Source organism: Eublepharis macularius, chromosome 11, assembly GCF_028583425.1.
Source record: "Eublepharis macularius isolate TG4126 chromosome 11, MPM_Emac_v1.0, whole genome shotgun sequence".
Lineage (NCBI taxonomy): Eukaryota > Metazoa > Chordata > Lepidosauria > Squamata > Eublepharidae > Eublepharis > Eublepharis macularius.
Genome location: NC_072800.1, coordinates 45,577,267 through 45,595,411, shown reverse-complemented (window position 1 = coordinate 45,595,411; position 18,145 = coordinate 45,577,267). Strand labels below are relative to the sequence as shown.

The 18,145-nt window shown below is 42.1% G+C and overlaps 1 protein-coding gene across 8 annotated transcripts in view; it reads right to left on the bottom strand.

The window, feature by feature from the left end:
- Positions 1–18,145, bottom strand: part of TBC1D5 (TBC1 domain family member 5) — a 452,638-nt gene that overhangs the window by 78,348 nt on the left and 356,145 nt on the right. For all 8 annotated transcript variants that reach the window (XM_054991058.1, XM_054991057.1, XM_054991065.1 and 5 more), the window contains one exon: positions 5,072–5,178. In XM_054991058.1, the coding sequence (XP_054847033.1) occupies positions 5,072–5,178 (107 nt within the window). The remainder of the gene's footprint in view (positions 1–5,071; positions 5,179–18,145) is intronic.

The following is an 18,145-nucleotide window of genomic DNA, read 5'->3' as shown; positions in this document are numbered from 1 at the left end:
TTGTTTTTCCAATATGCCATTAAGATTCGTCAAGATAAGACTCAATAATGATCTGATGTTATATTTACATTTTATCTGTACAAGTTTTTATCTCCTTATTGTAACAGTCTTGCAATTTGTACTAGTCTATCTTTTATGCTATTATGCCATTAAAGGTCTTGATTGATTAATTGATTAACAAGTATAAATAGTAATGTTCTTAATGACACAACCTGATTAAAGCCAAAAGGGCAATGAGTTGCTGATGTGAACAGCTACAAAAGGAAATTTCAAAGCTGTATAACACATATAAAAGGAACATGGAATGTGAGAAGTATGAATACGGGTAAGACTGAAATCATACAAGAAATTGAATGTTTAAACATGTAATTCTGGGTATAAGTGAACTAAAATAGACCGGATTCAGATATTTTCAGTTGAAAATTATGAAGTGTTTTGCTCTGGAAACGACAAACACTTGAATACTGAGGTGAGATGTAGCACAAGGAATCAGGGGTTATAATGAAAATAATATCTGAATAATATCAATCAGATTTCATGGAAAGCTATCAATATAACCACCATTCAAGTTTATGCCCCAACTACAGATGCTGTAGAAGAAATTGAAAGCTTTATGCAAGTGTTCAGGAAGAAATTGATCATATACCTAAACAAGAAGTGCTGCTGATCATCATAGTTGACTGGAAGGCAAAAGTAGAAAACAAAGCAGAATCAAATATTGCTGGGAAATTTGGACTAGGATTATGAAATTAAGCAGGACAGTGACTCATAGGATTCCGTGAAGCCAACAATTTGTTCATTGCAAACATCTGCTACAATCAACCAGACAATTGTATATTTGGATATTACCTAATGGCCAATACAAAAATCAAATAGATCACATAATTGGAAACAAAAACATGGAGAACCTCTATTCTCTCTGCTAAAACAAGGACAGGATCTGACTGTGGTACACACCATAAATTCTTAATATTAAAAATTAGAATAAAACTAAAGAAAAACACTAAAAATTGTGCCAAAATATATTCGAAATAACATTTTTGAAGATTTTAAAGAACATGTAAAGAACAGATTTGCACTATTAAATTCAATTGAACTTGAATGGGAAGAACCATGGGTTGAAACCTGAGATATTATCAAGGAAGAATGTGCAAAGACTATTCCTGTAGCCAAGAGAACTGAAATGCCTCAATGGATGACTGATGAAACTTAAAATTGTTAAACACAGACGAAGAGCAAAAGTAAAAGGTGACAGAAATAGAATCAGAATTTTAAATACAACTTTTAACCAACTGTTTTCCAATTGGAAAAGGTGTCAGATGCATTTTATTTCACTTTATGTTCAATCTCTATGGAGAACATACCACAAGGAAAACTGGATTAGATTTAGATAAAGTTAGAGTGAAGAATGGTTGAAGCAACATTAACTTTTTAAGATACGTGGATGATACCACATTATTGCCAGTAAAAAAGACTAGAATCTACTATTGATGAAAGTTAAAAAAAGAAAGTTCCAAAGCAGGATTACAGCTAAACCTCAAGAAGAAGAAAGTAACAACTACTTGAGCAGGGCCGTAGCAAGGATCGCCTGCACCCGGGGTCATCTCCAGGACTGTTGCTGCCCCCCTGAGCACTTGTGTGTGAGTGCGAAGTGCGTGTGTGCACCCGGACTGTGCGATGACATCACTATGTGTGACGTAATTATGCAGGGCACGCCGCTGTGAGTCAGCCACTCCATTGGCGTAGCAGGCAGCCAGGGTGGTGCATGGGTGGCCTCCTAGCCCTCCCGCTCTGTTGCCCCGTGCACCACCCCGGTCACCTACCATGCCTGGCCCACAGCTGCAGCGCCCAGCTGGGAGCATGTGCTGGCGGCAGCAGCAGTGCGGGGCAACTGAGTGGGAGGGCTGGGAGGCCGCCCACTCAGTTGCACCACACCGCTGCTGCCAGCATGCACTCCTAGCCAGGTGCAGCAGCTGCGGGCCAGGCATGGCAGGCAGTGTAGCCGTTGGCCGGGGCGGCGCGTGGATGGCCTCCCAACCCTTCCGCTTAGCTGCCAGTGCTGCCGCCGCCAGCTCCACGGTGCACGCTCCCGGCCGGCAGCCGTGCTCAGTGCCCCCTACTCATTGGCGCTGGGGGCATGCAATCCCCCTGCCCCCCCATAGATCTGGCCCTGCTACTGAGGAATTACACAACTTTAAGATTGAGTATGAAGAAATTGAAATAAAGATTTTCTATTTCTTGGCTCAATCATCAACACAAAGGGAGATTGATGATTTCTGATCTCTTAGAGATCAGAAGGAGATTGAGACTTGGAAGGGCAGCCATGAACAAACTAGAAAAGATCCTTAAGTGTAAGTAAGTTTCATTGGAGATCAAGATAATTAACACTATGGCATTCTCCATTACTATGTATGGATGTGAATGTTGCATAATGAAGAAAGCTGGCAAGAAGAAACTTGATTTATTTGAACTGTGGTGTTTAAGGGTAACATGGACAGCCAAAAAGACAAATAAGTGTGTTCTAGATCAAATCAACCCTGAATTCTCTCTAGAAGCTAAAATGACTAAACTGAAGCTATCATACTTTGGTCACATAATGAGAAGGCTTACCAGAAAGGACAATAATGCTAGGAAAAGTTGATAGCTGTAGGAAAGGAGGAAGATCCAATATGAGATGGACTGACTCAATAAAGGAAGCCACAGCCTTCAGTTTGCAAGACTTGAGCAACAGGAGTGTGCTCTAAGAAAAAAATTGTTATAATTTCAGATCTGAAATTCTGGAGGGGATTTTTACTGTGATTGCTGATTTTCTGGTTGGACATTACCAGTTCCAAACACAAATCCATGTGGTTTTTCGGGTTCTGGAGTTTCAGAACAATTCTTTTCAATGGGGAATATACTCAAAGGTATGGGGAAGCTGTTTATAAAGATAATGACACCAAATTTGCAGAGAACATAGTTCTCCCTTTAATCGAAATACTCCCTAAGTTTCAAGCACAGTTTTGGCACAGACAAACTTCTCTCTACTGATTCCTATGGGGGGTGGGGGGTGGAACAAAAATTGTGGTCAAGCAGCCTAGCAGGAAAGTACCAGCTGGCCACCGGCGTTAAAGAAGATCCTGTCTGCATTCATTTCATTTTCCTACTCTTACACTGACTGAATAAAATTTTTAAAATATTTTTTTCCTTTCTTTCCTTGTTATATTCCGTTGTTTGTTTTCTTTCACTAAGTGAGGAAGGAGGGAGGGAGTTAAGGCTGCTGGTCTGTTACAGAACTCCCAAGTTGCAAGCAAATTGGACCAAGGGCTCCAACTCTATGTGCCCCTGAACAAAGTGCCCCCAGCCATCCTACTTGCCCTGCCCCGCACATAGGAGGGAGGGAAGGAGAAGGAGCAAGCCAGAACTGCAGGTCTGCTGAACCCTGCAGCTGGCTTGTGCTGGCAGGTAGTGGCCTTCTCTGGGTCACTGACTGGGAAATCCAGAGAATGAAAGAAAAACAAGATGCCAGCTGCTGCTGATAGTAAGCTATCTGGAAGCACCCAAACGTGAAAAATTACATGAATTTTTCGGTGTGTGTTTTTTCTAATGCCTATGAATCCCAGCTTTCTGGAACCCTTCCATAAATCATAATAACGACGACCCCAAAGTGATTTTTGCATTATGTTTTTGGCCTGGGAATTCTGAAATGCATACCCCTAACTGAGCAAGGATGTTATGATAAGACTTTTGGAGGATACAGGGTTGCCATAAGTCAGAAGCAACTTGATGGCACATGACATAACACATCTATAAAGATTATTATGAAGATACCATAAATCATCATCAGCCTATCCTACAAAGGATATTGTGAATTTCCAATCAATTCAGGCTATTTATTATCTGATTAACCATAAGCATATAAACGCTATGTGAATCCTAAGGACCCATGAAGTAGTGTACATCTAAGCATGAGCAGAAGATGTTTCCAGGTGGCTGGTGGTTTCTCACAGTGGTAATTTTAGATGTGGCATCTTAAATAATGAAGTCATGTAAGACTCCTTTAGGGCATCTGCTTATGCACGGTATGAAACAAGTTGCTGGACTAGACGGACCACTGGTATGATCCACCAAGGCTCTTTTTATTCTCTTATGTTTCTAAGCACACTGCTTCCACTGACACTAACCATCTGCAACTATATACATGTCCCAGTGCAATGGAGGAGCGTTTCTTGTTGTCTTGGGGAGATGTAGCTGTTGGTAGTTTCCCTAAGTTTACTGTTTTGTTTTGTTTTTAAAAAAACTTCCTGGACCATATGCTGCAAAATTTTTAAAAGAACAAAAATTAAGGGAGAGCTTTTCTTGTTTCATGGACATTCAAAACAGCAGAGATGGATGAAAGATAGATTAGTGACATTCAAGTGAGTGCCCTGGGGATTAGCTTTGCTTGGAAGCCTCAACACTGCTTTTTCCCTTCAAAACCAGTAAGCTGGCTAATAATGACACTACAAGCAGAGATGATGTCATGTGAGTAATAAGCAATGGCTGAGTAGCTCCCTGTGAACCCCACAGCATCTGGGAAAGGTGCCGAGTAGTCTACAGCCACCACTACCATCCACGGGCACTGATTTAGACCAACTGATCAGAGAGTTTGAGTCCCGGTACCTCTTCCTTTAGAAACTTAAGCACTGGCATACTCTTAACATTACCAATTCCCCCATTATTAATCTGTCTTTCCTGGTCCATCATTGTGGAATGTGACACATTTTTCCATAAACATGTTGCTCCATGACGAGCACACACACATGGGATGATGCTGTGCTCAATTATTCCATTTGTTCTTTCCCATCATTTCTCCCCAGCTTGCACATATAGAGAGCCTGAAGGCTTCTGGGTGTGGGAAGCCTTGAATCAAATTCCAATTTTGCCATGATACACAAATGTGGGCACCTAGGTGAACTGGAATCTGTTGGTGTGAAACCAAAACAGAGGGTGAAAGACTAAGGAGAGCGTGTAAACCTGACAAGCCCTTCTCAGACAAACTGTTGTGCCCTTCATGTTTTCTGAGCACTTGATGACATTTAGTATGCCTTACCTTTGGATCTCTGAGAAAAAGGGCTCTCAAGATGAGTGAGTGTACATCTCCAATGGGTGGATAATGCATCAGAAGTCCCAGACAGGTCTGATAATTACTTGATATCACTAAAAAAAAAATAGAAAACATTACTGATCTTTTCTAATCATACATTGGAGATATTACTCTCACATTAATGAAAGCACCCTAATTTGTCCCTAACACAATTATTACTAGACATTACATTCTTGACTCCTTGCTCCCATCAAATAGTTTGAAAAGCTGTATGTGTCTGACGTCTTTACTTAATCTTGATCTGTTCATTTCTTCAATACATATCCTGAAACAGTTTAGGTACAGGCCAAATTTGATTTGTATTTCTTGTTTCCTTTCCCTTGTATGTTAATTTTTTCTAAATCTATTTTCTAAAAATAGAAAATGGAGTCCCAGACATAGGAAAATTCATGCTGTTAAGTCTTAAAGATCATTACATTTTTAGGCTATGTTATATTTTTGTTCTCTAACCTTAATCTCTTGTATGACTGTCCTTTTGAGGGGGGGAGGGCAAGTGAAACTAATTGTGAGTGAAATTAAACACATCTTTTCAGGCAGGCCTATGTAAACTACTTCATTTCTTTAGCACCATCTAAATTCTGGCAATCCATCTGCTGGAGCTGTCAAAGCAGTGCCGATTAATTATTCTTATACTGTGCACCATACAGGCACTGCTTACACTGATACTAATTGTAAATACATTTTAGAACAACTTTACTCTTCTGAGAAGTTCAGTTTTAGAAGTAAAATCTTTTTTATTAATTAAAAGCCTCAGTGAGATATGTCTTTTGGAGCACATGCAAAAATCATTCTGATTAAATGAAATCCCAAATATATTGACTGTTTTATGGCCTCAGAGACTTACTAGACTGATCCCCACTTTCACGTGAATCAACCTCATCTCCTTCGGTACCTTCCCATCTCTCCCCGCAGAGGTTTATGAGGAAAAGATGCAGGACCAGGCAAAATGAATAATTATAATCTGTGTAGGGAGCCACTTTATCATCTTCATTTCCGTTGCTGATCCGACAGCTTGTAATTTTATACATCTGCTTTCATTTGTAAAGCACTCACTTATCCTACTCATTTTTTATCTTCTCTGCCTGTTTCTTTTTCTTTCCTTTTGTTTTTCTTGCTCACGTTCAGATACCTGCTTTTTTCCTCCTTCTCCTTGAAGTTAGCATAATGAACACAATACAATGGGCTCAGTCAAGAGTTCTTTCAACTGAGTATAATAGATGGACCACATATTATATAGAACCAATCAAATCAAATGTAACACACTATGAGACAGTTGCAATAGAAATACTTTATACTTTCTTGAAATAAATAAAAGAGCTGAAAGGAGCTGGTACATGCTAAATGGATTTTGTGAAATAACAACATTTTATACATTTCCTTTATACAATTCATACCAGATTTTAAATTTCTTATTTGTTTCCTCTCTAGGAAATAAGGATAAGGGTAATATAATTTAAAAAACAAAACAAAAGCAGAGCAATCCTAACCAGGTCTATTCAGAATCCTAATCAGTTCTATTCAATGGTGATTAATCCCAGAAAGTGTTTTTAGGATTGCACTGTAAATGAGCACATCTGATTCAATATGGAAGATACATATCAGTATTTCCGTTACAAATGTTACCAATACAAATTTAACATAGGGAAATAATGATACTCTTGTGCCACATCAAAACAAATTATTACCAAAAATATATATATTTTCATTGACAAAAGTGCCGAAAGAAAAATGCCTCCCCCATGAATAGTATTAGGCTCAAGGATTCTTTTACTATTGAAATGGATTCTAAAACATCTTTTCCTGATAAACAGAAATGGCAATAACCTAAAAAAAGATAAATTTTTTAAAAAAATGGAATGGCTATAGTGATGAAGATTAAAGCATACATAGAAAGAAAAATGTTCGTTTTGTTTAGTGAAATGGTGCAACAAGCAGCAATAATGAAATTAAAATACAATACAAAAAATCTGAAAGTTTGAACAAAAACATCAGTTGCAAAATGCAAATCAACTTACTGGGCCAGTAAATAAGTTTACTTCTATTTTCTAATGGTTTGGATAATAGGGTGTCCTTCCATTCCACCCATGGAAGAAGCCTATTTAGATTAACCTTGTGGTTTTATCATATCAAATAACAACCTCTAAAGAATAAAGCTTCTTATCTAATTTATGAAAAAGTGGAACTTAACTTTAAAGCAAATGTGGCAAAGGATAAGCAAAGGAATTGGTCCCAACTCTGATTTACTTGATCTTTACTGGGGTTTCATTACAATGATCTTTTAATTAAATTTTGTGTCAATTCAAAGAGCAGAACCCAAAAAGTAAAGGGAGACTCCTCATTGTCCTAAACATATTGTGGGGCAATACAAAATTAGTCCTCTGTGTGCTAAAACACTAAAAAAAATTTAAATATACGTTTCTTGGCGATCAAAGAAGGGCTCATTTTAAAGGGGATTCCACTGTTTTCTTTTGTTTCCATGCTGCAGAAAATTACAATTGTGCACTTTTGTCTCTTAGACACAAAAAGATAAGAGAACTGCTTCAAAACTAGTCCTCTATGTGCCAAAAAGTAAAAAATAAAAAATTTAAAAATGCTTTCAGCACACAAAGAACTAGTTTCGAAGGGATTATCTTTTTTGTTTCTATAGCAACACATATAGAACATATAGTTGTTTTCTTCTGGGATCCCTGAACTGCAGGGTCACAGTAATGTGGATTTGTGGGATTTTAAAAAATCTCTGGTGTTCATAGTCTTCATGGACACTAGGGAAAAACAAGTAACACCCTTCCCCAAACAGGTGCCTCTCTTGGTCTGCTGATCCCATTTCCCATCAATCAGGTTTTGATCCAAAGAGCAGTTTGTGGGGGGAAGGAACTAAGATGCAATTGCAAAATCCATCCTAATCAGATGTCTGGATCATCCCTAATTATGTTCAAGGTATTGTGCAAAAGCTAACTTTCCATTAAGAAAGCAAACGTAAAGATATTAGGGATTTCTAAAAGTCTATGGTATGTGCATTACAAATGCTGAAACCTGCAAAGTATTTTTCAGGAAGGAAACAGAGTTATGTGATATTTTCTAGATTCTCTAACAGTGACAAATGGACTTAAAATATCCTGTCCTTTAGATTTTGTGGTTTACTTGAGAAAAAGACAAACTATACAATGATTTGGTTCTGCTTCATCAGAATGCTCTCCTTAACACTGCTGAATGGATCGCCTTTCTAACATTATGCTCACAACCAAAGGGGAAAACCTGTTCACTTGAGTTGTCTACACACGAGGGCAGTATAATGCTAGAACTTATGCAAGACTGCAACTTCTCCTTCACAAACTGAAAAAAACCCCATAGGTTGTGATTTTGCAGTTCATGGGAGAGAAGGGATCAACTTGGATGTATTAACTGCTCTGGCATTACACTGCCTACATGAGAGTGTCCCCCCGATGTGTCATGAGAGTGTCCCCCTGATGACTGCAGATGAATAAACCAAGAAGCCCTCAGATACAGAAAACAGGAAAAATGATAGTAGCAGATCAGTGTGTAGAATTAGATATGCTGCCCAATCCCTAAAAGTAGGTAGGCTGAGTGATTTAATGGATTGGTAAGGAAAACTGAATTTCCTGCTTCCAACTTTTCTCCTGGATCTCTTCTTTTTGCCCGTTTGATGTAGTGGTGTAGTAGTTTGGTGTAATGGTTAAGAGCATGGGACTCTAATCTGGAGAGCTGGGTTTGATTCCCCACTCCTCCACTTGAAACCAGCTGGGTGACCTTGAGCTAGTAGTCACAACTCTCTGGAGCTCTCTCATCTCCACACACCTCACAGGGTGTTTTGTTGTGGGGATAACAACATTGCCCCCCTAGTTGGAATGAAGAGACAGACACAGGTGTTGGATCTAAGGGACACTTTATTAAATTAACCTCAATGAGAACATTAACCATAACTGCAGCAAGGGTAAAGTGGTACAGGCCAAGCCACAGGTCACCCCTAGACCACCACTTTGACCTACCTGGGCGAGCCCCAAAGCCCCGGGTGCAAGCCCTCCATGGGGAGGGCTAGGAGACTCGGCTGGCCAGGCAAATTGGTTCCCCCCTTTCAAGCTCCTAAGCCTCAGCCATACAGCAGTGAGGGAAGGACTTGCACATGGGGTTCCCCCAGGCAGTCTGCCCATGCGCGCTGGCAGCCATCACAAGCAGTACCAGCCGCTCCTAGCAGACCCCTCTTCCCTTCCAATAGGGAAGCGCCAAGAGTGCTCACCAGCCCGCTGCTTCTAACCAAACTCTATCCTGACAAGCACCACCACATGCCAATTTCCACCACTCAAGTCCTGGTGCAAGGTAGGCGAAACCCCCCCGCCCATCTCATATCCAATTAGAGATAAGGGGAAAAAATTCCTACCTGGATCTGAATACAGCTACCGGCTAATCCTGCACCAAGACAGGGTGAGGAGGGTGGGCCGAGTGTTGCAAGCGACTGAAGTCGGGCGTGCGGAGCAGCCTAGCAAGGCTGTTAGCTCCGACCACCCGGCAAAGCCCTGGATGCCCGGGAGAGCTGCTCTGTTCTTCCTCCTTCCAGGAGGGCAATGGATGGCCACCTCCTTGAGCAGCTAAAGCTGCCCGGAGGCATGGCCGAATACTTTGTAAACCACTCTGAGTGATCATTAAGTTGTCCTGAAGGGCAGTATACAAATCGAATGCTGTTGTTATTGTTATTGTTGTTGTTATGGTGGTGGTGGTACTGGCAGTCTCATGGTACTGGCAGTCTCATGAAAGACCACTGTAATAATATGTAATAATATAATATGTAATAATATAATCATACTTGAGGGATGTACAAAATACTCATGGGACTGGCAGTCTCATGAAAGACCACTGTAATAATATGTAATAATATAATATTTAATAATAAAATACTATAATATGTAATAATATAATCATACTTGAGGGATGCACAAAATATTTATTTTCATCAGTGGTGTTGTTTTCAAACTGTCCCTTGAGTAAACGTATCGTACATAACACATGCATAATATTTCATAAACTTGCCAGATCAAAACTGGTGATGATGGCAAAGGTGAAGATCAACGGCCAATATGAATCAAAATACTTTGTGGTACAATCTGGGCTTACTCTGGTTTTATATGAAGCCTGGTACACAAAAAAACAGCTTTGACAAATTATTGCACAAGCAACTTATATCTATGAGGGAGGTATATTTCTCCCTAGACAGTACATATTGTGCAAGATAGTTGCAGTATTATTTAGATTAAATGATTGCGCTATCACCTATTACAGATAGAAATTTTTGTGTGTGTGCCAGATTTGGCAATTGCAAAATATCTTTTGATCTTCTTATGAAAAAGATACTTTTTCTCCATCTTACAATCTTTCAAAGCATATTGTATAAGGGTTCCAAATGTAAATAAAAATCTATTTCTCCTAAGAGAACAAAACATGAACTACAGCCTATATTGTAAAAACTAAGCAAGCATAGAAGGAACTGTTCTTTCATCAATACCTGAAAAGGAAGCAAAAAAAAGAGAAGACTGCCAGATGTTAAACTTTCCTCAGGATGAAAAAAATACTGATAATATTAAACCTTCAGAGATGTTTTTTGTTGAGTGGTTTTATGGCTTCTGGAAATTCCCTTCCCTAGAGAACAGAAAAGCTTGTAGTTTCTACCTTTATGAAAGCTGAGTTTTTGTTGCTGTTGGTGATGTGTGATAGTAATTTTCTTCACAAGCATAAGATGTAGACAGGCATGCCTTTATATACTGCTTTGTTCTACTTCTATCTCATCTTCAAGGCTGGAAAAAGGGAATCTTCATGAATTCAAATTGGTTGATACTTTGTATGTTGTACCATCAGAATAAAGAGAAGTTGATAAATTGAGATACTGGAGTCTTTCTTCGAAGTATACTAGCAAATACAGGGCAGAAGTATAGTTTTTTAAAAAGCTATTTCTACATATTTGAAGAACAAGGTTTTCTCTGAGGACAATGGTGTCTAGATCGTGAGTGAGAAGTTATTTCTCCTGAAGGGCCAAAAAGAACTGATACAAATGAAGATAATGGTGGTTGTGGAGGAAAATCAACATTAAAAAAATGTCAATACCAAATTAACTAATTTTAGATTTCTACCATCTCTAGATTCTAAGAACAGAAATATGGCATCATTTACACTCCCTACTCTAGACATAATGTGTGTACTGATAGTATAGCTTCTCCTGGTATTGGGATTGTTTCCTCCCTCTCTTTTACACTCTCCCTTGTTCATGACCTATATATTTCACTGCTCATTGATTTTCTTGCTATGTGGATTCACAACATAGTGTCACATTCAACAAACCTTGGAATAGAACATAGTAGTCTACTAAAGATGACCAGCAGGGCAAGACTGGGACTCTGGTCTGGCTGTCTACCTGCATGTTAAACAATTATATTTTATCCTTTTATAAGTCATAGTTGCCCTGACCTGGATGGTACAGGTAGCCCAATCTCATCAGATCTCAGATGTGGGGTTGGCCATATCAGTATTTGGATGGGAGACCACCAAGGAAGGCCAGGGTTACTACAAAGAGGCAGACAATGGTAAACCATCTCTAAAAGTCTCTTGCCTTGAAAACCCTACAAGGTCACCATAAGTAAGCTGTGACTTGACAGCCTACATAAAAGTCATAGTTACACATGGCTTTAGCTACTACAGAAGGGGATTGGGGTAACTGCTGGTTCTGTCTCCCGGATTGGCTCGATGTCATGCAGAGTCCCACACCTATCTCCTGAGATATTTTCTCCCTGAACAAACAACTCTCCGGAATGGAAAAATTTTGGCAGAACAACAATAATAGCCCAACATTGGTATTTTTGCTGTCTCTTGCCTGCACACCTGCAGGCAGAAAATCCAGAACAAAACTCTTGAAACACCACATTGAAATCTGAAGGGGTAGTTAGGCATCCAAAATCTGGAAGAAAACCTGAAGAAGTATGGGAACAAAAGCAGCAAAAATCACCTATGCAACAAAGGCAAATATATGGATGACTGAAAAAATGCCAGTATCACAGCAAAGCAGTCCACTGAAGAAGTGAAAACCAGGTATTCAATCCTGATGGGGTATGTTTAGTCAAAAAGGGCTGTCACCTGCTGGAGTTCAGGAAAGGTTCAAATACTGAAGCCTCTTAATGGACCAGTATGTCTTTCAATTTGATAGGGGCAATCCCAGAGAAAAGAAACTCTGGGAAGTGAAAGAAGAGAAGCAGACCCAACAAAGTCTGGAACTGTTAGGCTGATGCTATAGTGTTCCATCACATACTGGCACAACTTCAATTCTAAGAGATTTTGTGCATAGGCAACAAGACTTGGAAAGAGGCAAGAAGTGTCGATAGATATTATATTTTTCTTGTTTTCCTGTAACATGTTGATATACATAAAGGTTCTGATGTCCTCATAGAACCTCATAAAATCTTAATATAGCAGAAGAACTGGAATTGTTATACTATGATCTCTCAGGATGGAAGAAGCCAAGAAATTAGGGAAAGATATGGAAAACTAAAGCTTCGAATCAAAATGACAATTGTCAAAATGCATACTTGGTGGGGCATCCCCATTTTGATCATTATTAATTCACATGAGAGAAGCATAATACAGTGAGTTCCAGAATGTTCATGACAGCTGCAACCCTCCACAGCAGGAGGTATTTCTTTAATGAGATGATTTTTGTTGTGCTTTCTGGTTGCCCACCACTATTACTGATTCCAGTGTAGTCTGGAAGTGCCATTCCAAGCACTAGTGAATTGGTCCTAGAAAAAACATTTTTCAAGTTGAAGGGATACATAGTGAAGTCTGGAAGTGTGCAGAGGGGCTTTCCCAGGTTTCTCACAGAGGACGACATATACAACTTAGCATGGAAGGAGATAATGGAGAAATGATGCTTCTAGGAGCTGTTTATTTAGAGATTTAGTCCAGTGATGTTTCTAGTTCCAAGAATTAAATTTACAGATGAAAGTGAAATATGCTAGGAATGCTATAGCTCAAGGTTAATCAAATTCTTTTGTGGAGCCAGCTCAAGGGCGAGGGGCAAAGCAACAAACAGACACAGGCATCAGCTGGAGTTAAAAGGCTACAACTTTATTAGTTACAATGTTAGCAGCCTCAGTTCACCATAGGGCGTGGATCCCAGCATCAGCTGACCGGCCTGTCAGCTGATGATTCCAGCGCTCCTTCAGCTTGCCAGCTGAAAGGGGGAAACGTGGGATGACAGGTGGGATTCCACATAGGCGTAGGCCTCTGCGCAGTTCCCCTGTCACCTGGGAGTGAGCATGCCATGACAGTCCCCCTGAGCTGGTCTTATCCCTGCCATGATTCACCCCAAGATCCCTTATTGGGATCCCCAACTTTGGGAGAAACAGTGCACTCATGCCATGTTTTCCCCCAAAGGATCTGTGCACAATGCAAAATACCTTATCTAAAGCTGTGACAATATTAAATAAATCCCAAACCCCCAACACAAGAGTCCTGCAAATGCCCGTAGTCTCATGAGTCTGTACAGCCCCCATTCCAAACGAGGGTGGGCTCAGTGGGATGCCAGTCAGAGCCTAACTGCTGCCCATGCTTGGCCAGCCCCCGGCTTCATACTTGGGTGGCAGACCTGACTGAAGCCTGTGCTTCCCAAGTCCACTGGCAGAGCCCGCCTACAAGCTCCAGCCAGCCTCTTGCTAATTGGCTGGCTGGGGGATTTGAATTGTGGCTTGCTGAGCAAGATGTGGGAGCTGCCAGAGACTGGCAGGAAAAGAAAGCGGCCATGCCTACCCACCCACCCTGCCCATGTGGTCCGGAAACTTCAACCTCTGATGGAGTCTGAGGCCAGGGCTTGCAGAGGCAGGTCAAGGGCCTGGGGCAAGGCAACAAATAGACAGAGATGTCAGCTGGAGTGAAAAGGCCACAACTTTATTGGTTACAGTGTTAAGGAGCGTTGGCTCAGCATAGGGCGTGGATCCCAGCATCAATCGACCTGCCTGCCAGTTGATGACCGCTTCGCTCCTTCAGCCTGCCTGCTGAAGGGGAGAACTGCGGCATGACAGCAGGATTCCACAGGGCTGTAAGCCTCTGTGTGCTTCCCCTGTCATCTGGGAGTAAGCATGCCTGACAGCGACCCCTGAGTGGGGCTTGTCCCTGCCATGCTTTGCCCCAGGATCCCTTATGGGGATTCCCAACTATGGAGGAAACAGTGCACATAGCCCCTATTTCCCCCCAAAGGATCCAGGCCCAATGCCCAAACTGCCACAAGAGCCTCAAAATGGCTCCTGCCAAAGCTAGCTGCAACCAAATCCTGCCCTGGGTGTCCTGCAGCCAAATATCCTGTCCGCTGATGGACAAGTGCACCCCATTGGGATGGTATAATGCCTCCAGCCAAAAGATGTCGGGATGGGAAAGGACCAGGCCCTCAGCCACTGCCACAAAGCGCCCCACAGTCTTAAATACACTTTGCCGTGCCAAATTTATCTTCTCCTGCACAAAGGTGCTGCTCCAGGAGCAGTATTCTAACAAGTCTGATCATAGAATCTGCATGCTTGAGAAGTGTTCCCCAAAAGTCCCCAAGTCCACCTGAATCACCCATGTTAAGTCCAGTCAAGGTTACTTGGACAAGTAATTCTCCCCAAGCTGAATCACCAAGGTGTCCTGTCAGCTGTAGGAAATGAGGAAGCAGAGCATCTCCCTCGTGCCAATCCACCTAACGAAGACCACATTGAGAAGCCACAGGTCCTGGCCCCGCTTGGAGCCCTCGGCATAGTGCGCAGCCCAGTGCATGATGCTGTGCCTGATGATCCAGATTTGCTCTGATCTGGTGGAACTAAAAGGAAAGGGGGTTAATCACAAGCCTGGGCTGAATGTAGGACTTGTATGCATTGGACCACCACATTCCTACTGCCTGGATGCCGTGGCAGCCCCAGTTCAGAAGGAATGGGCCCCAAATTCCCCAGAGGGCAGGCCTGTAGCTCCCAGGGCCAACTGCAGTACACTGACAAATTGGAAGCGTGTGAGAGGAGAGCCATTTTCACACACCAGAGGGGACCCTCGCCCCACAAGTTACAATGACAGTGTGTGGAAAGGTTATGAGGGATCTAGATGTCTCTAGGGAGATTCTAGACCCTTGTCCCCTTTGGTTTTGGACTGAGGGAGAATGATGTGCACCCTGGTGCTTTGGACAGATATGCCCCCGAGCTCCAGGGCATACCTGGAAGTGTCCCAGCAAGAGCTGGCTATGAGCTCCCCCACCCTGAAGGCCCTGAAGAAAATGTCAAACAGAGGTACCTTGAAGGCTGACCAGAAGGTGCTGGGAAGTTGCCCTATAAGCTGGGAGAGGATAGGATAGGTGATGGACCTGCGGGGTCCGCTGGGGTTGGAGCGATCTGCCTCCAGTCCTCAACAGCTAAGTGTGTGGCAAAAGAATCACATGGGTCCAGGAAACCATGAGCCTTGCTAAAAAATGAGATGGCTGCATGATGGCAACTCATGTCCTGGGGGCAAAGCCCTGCTCCTGTAGGAAGGTCAGGTGGTGCAGGACAGTGGGCAGGAAGTCAGGCCCGCTGCTGCATTCTGAGAAGGCCAGGAAGCTTGCCAAGGCTCCCCAGCCTTGAAGGCCAAGCTTCCACCGCTTGTTAGTTGCTGGGGCATCAGTGGATGAGGCCGGCACCAACCTTGAAGGCTGGGCCCCCTTGCTGCTGTTTCGCAGGGGAACGCACTGGAGTGTGGTTGTACCAGGCCTAGAAGGCTGGCCCCTTCTCTGTCTATCCTGCCTAGAGGCCCAGAGGCCTGTAGTAGCCTGAGTGGCATTGCTGCTCTGGCACAGCTGTCTTTGAGCCCTGGTTTGTGGAGCCCATTCTGGGGCTTTGTCCTGTGGCAGGAAGCTGCCCCACCTGCCCACTTGGGAGGCATGTCTGCGTCCCAGCTGTGGCCACCAAGCAAATGTGTCTTTCAGCACAAAGCCTGAGAGAGGAGATGAGGGGGGCGTGAAGCCAAATGAGAACAGTGGCCCCACCACCTCACAGTATTCTGCTGTTGGGTGTCCCCTGACCTGTGTGAGATGGCATGTCCAAACCACTCACTCCAGCTGCTGTTGCACCACTCAACCTGCTCTGAGGCTCGCTGCTGCTGCGTCACTGCCGCCGAGCCGCTGCAGATGCTCCTGCTGCTCCCGAGAGCTCTGATCCCTCTACCAGTCAGAGCCCAACTGCCACCCAGGTTCGGCCAGCCCCTAACTTTATATCCAGCAGACCTGACTGAAGCCTGTGCTTCCCAGATGTGCCAGCAGAGCCCACCCACAAGCTCCAGCCAGCCTCCTGCCATGCATGCTGGCTGGGGGAATAAATCACAGCTTGCCAAACATGCCATTGGAGCTGCCAGGGACCAGCAAGGGAAGACAGAGGCGGCCATGCCTGCCTCCCCCCCCCCGACCCGCGCATCCTGCAAACTTTGTCCCCCAGCAAGTTGTGGTGCCAGGGCTTACTATAGCCAGAATTCAAAGAGTTGCTTAGGCTCACACAGGGAATTTACATTACGTCAGTGGAATTTTGACTTTGATTTTAATATGTTTACTCAGTTCTCAGTCAGCCTGTCCTAACGAATGATCTCATGAGAGATTACAGCAATTTTTAAAAACGTTTCTTAACTGTTATTTTAATTTTGTTCTTGCAGCGGCTGGAAAAATACCAGATACATTGATTTCCTATCAAGTACAGCACATTTATATATTATGTAAAAATGGATATTCCTATGAATATTGTTTATTCCTATGAATTGTCTTGAACTTGAAAAAGCAGGTTAAAATTCCTTAAAGATAGGCTTGAATCCAGACGACAATAAAATATTTTTTTAAAAAGATTTGGATGACCATGACCTGTGACTTTCCAAGAGATGTTTTTTACTGAAAACATTTCTTCAAGCCATGATATAAAATGATGTTATTCCTGCATGCAGAGAGATCCCCACAGTCTTATAGAGGCACATTGGTGCCCTCCCGCACAGCTCAAAGCACCTCCACCAGGAAACTGTATGACTCTAACAACTTTTAAAAGCTGCATCCTATCCTTCACTTACTGCTAGGAGGTAAACAGAGGCATGGATTACAGCTTCTAAAACATCATCTCCCCATAAAGCAACTGCTGCACATTTTGCAACAGTTCCCCAGTTAAAATAGCCCCTCACTCCAATATAATAACACACTATCAGTGCAAGAGTTTCTGGGAGAGGTGAACTTGCAGATCTTCCCTTTATCATAGCAGTGATACCCTATGTAACACCAGAGCCTATGCTTTACAGCTCTTGTACAGAACAGCCTAAGACTGGGCAACCAATTAGTAAGTTTATCATCACAGAATAATGTTTAGTATCTGTGTATTGTGCTCTAGAAATCTGAAAACAACTGGAAAAAGCCCATTTTTAAATGGTCTCATGGATTTTTATCCAAATGAGTTTTTTGAGCCAACCTCAAGATTTTTGAATATTGGAAAAACAAGCATTTAAGGCAACTAAGTCTATCAAAAATTGAGTGTGAATAATTGTATGCAAGATTTGGCTCTGAAATGATACCCACAGGTGTGCTGGAGAAGCATGTTACCTGCAATTCAGCCAAAGTGCACAAAAAGGCATTAGATCCACTTACATATAGACTTTTAAAGATGCAATTTCACAAGATTTTAAAATGTTCTATGCAAACTTGAAAATATACCTTAAATACTGGAAGTACTAATTACTGATATTTGCTTTATTTACCTGTTTGTGCTTTTCAGTTTCTCTCTCCATTAATTCAGGAACATTGGTGCTTTTGCCTTTTATCTTCCCAAATACCCTCAACTTTTCATTCACAATAAAGACTTTTTTATGGCTTGTCCCAACACATTATAAGGATATATATAAAAATCAAAGTCTGTCATGAACATTCCCATTAAGAGAGATGATTAAATCTCAGTTTCTGGGTGTCTGATAAGCACTAAAAGTAGTTTGAATATTCAGAAGATATCATTTAAC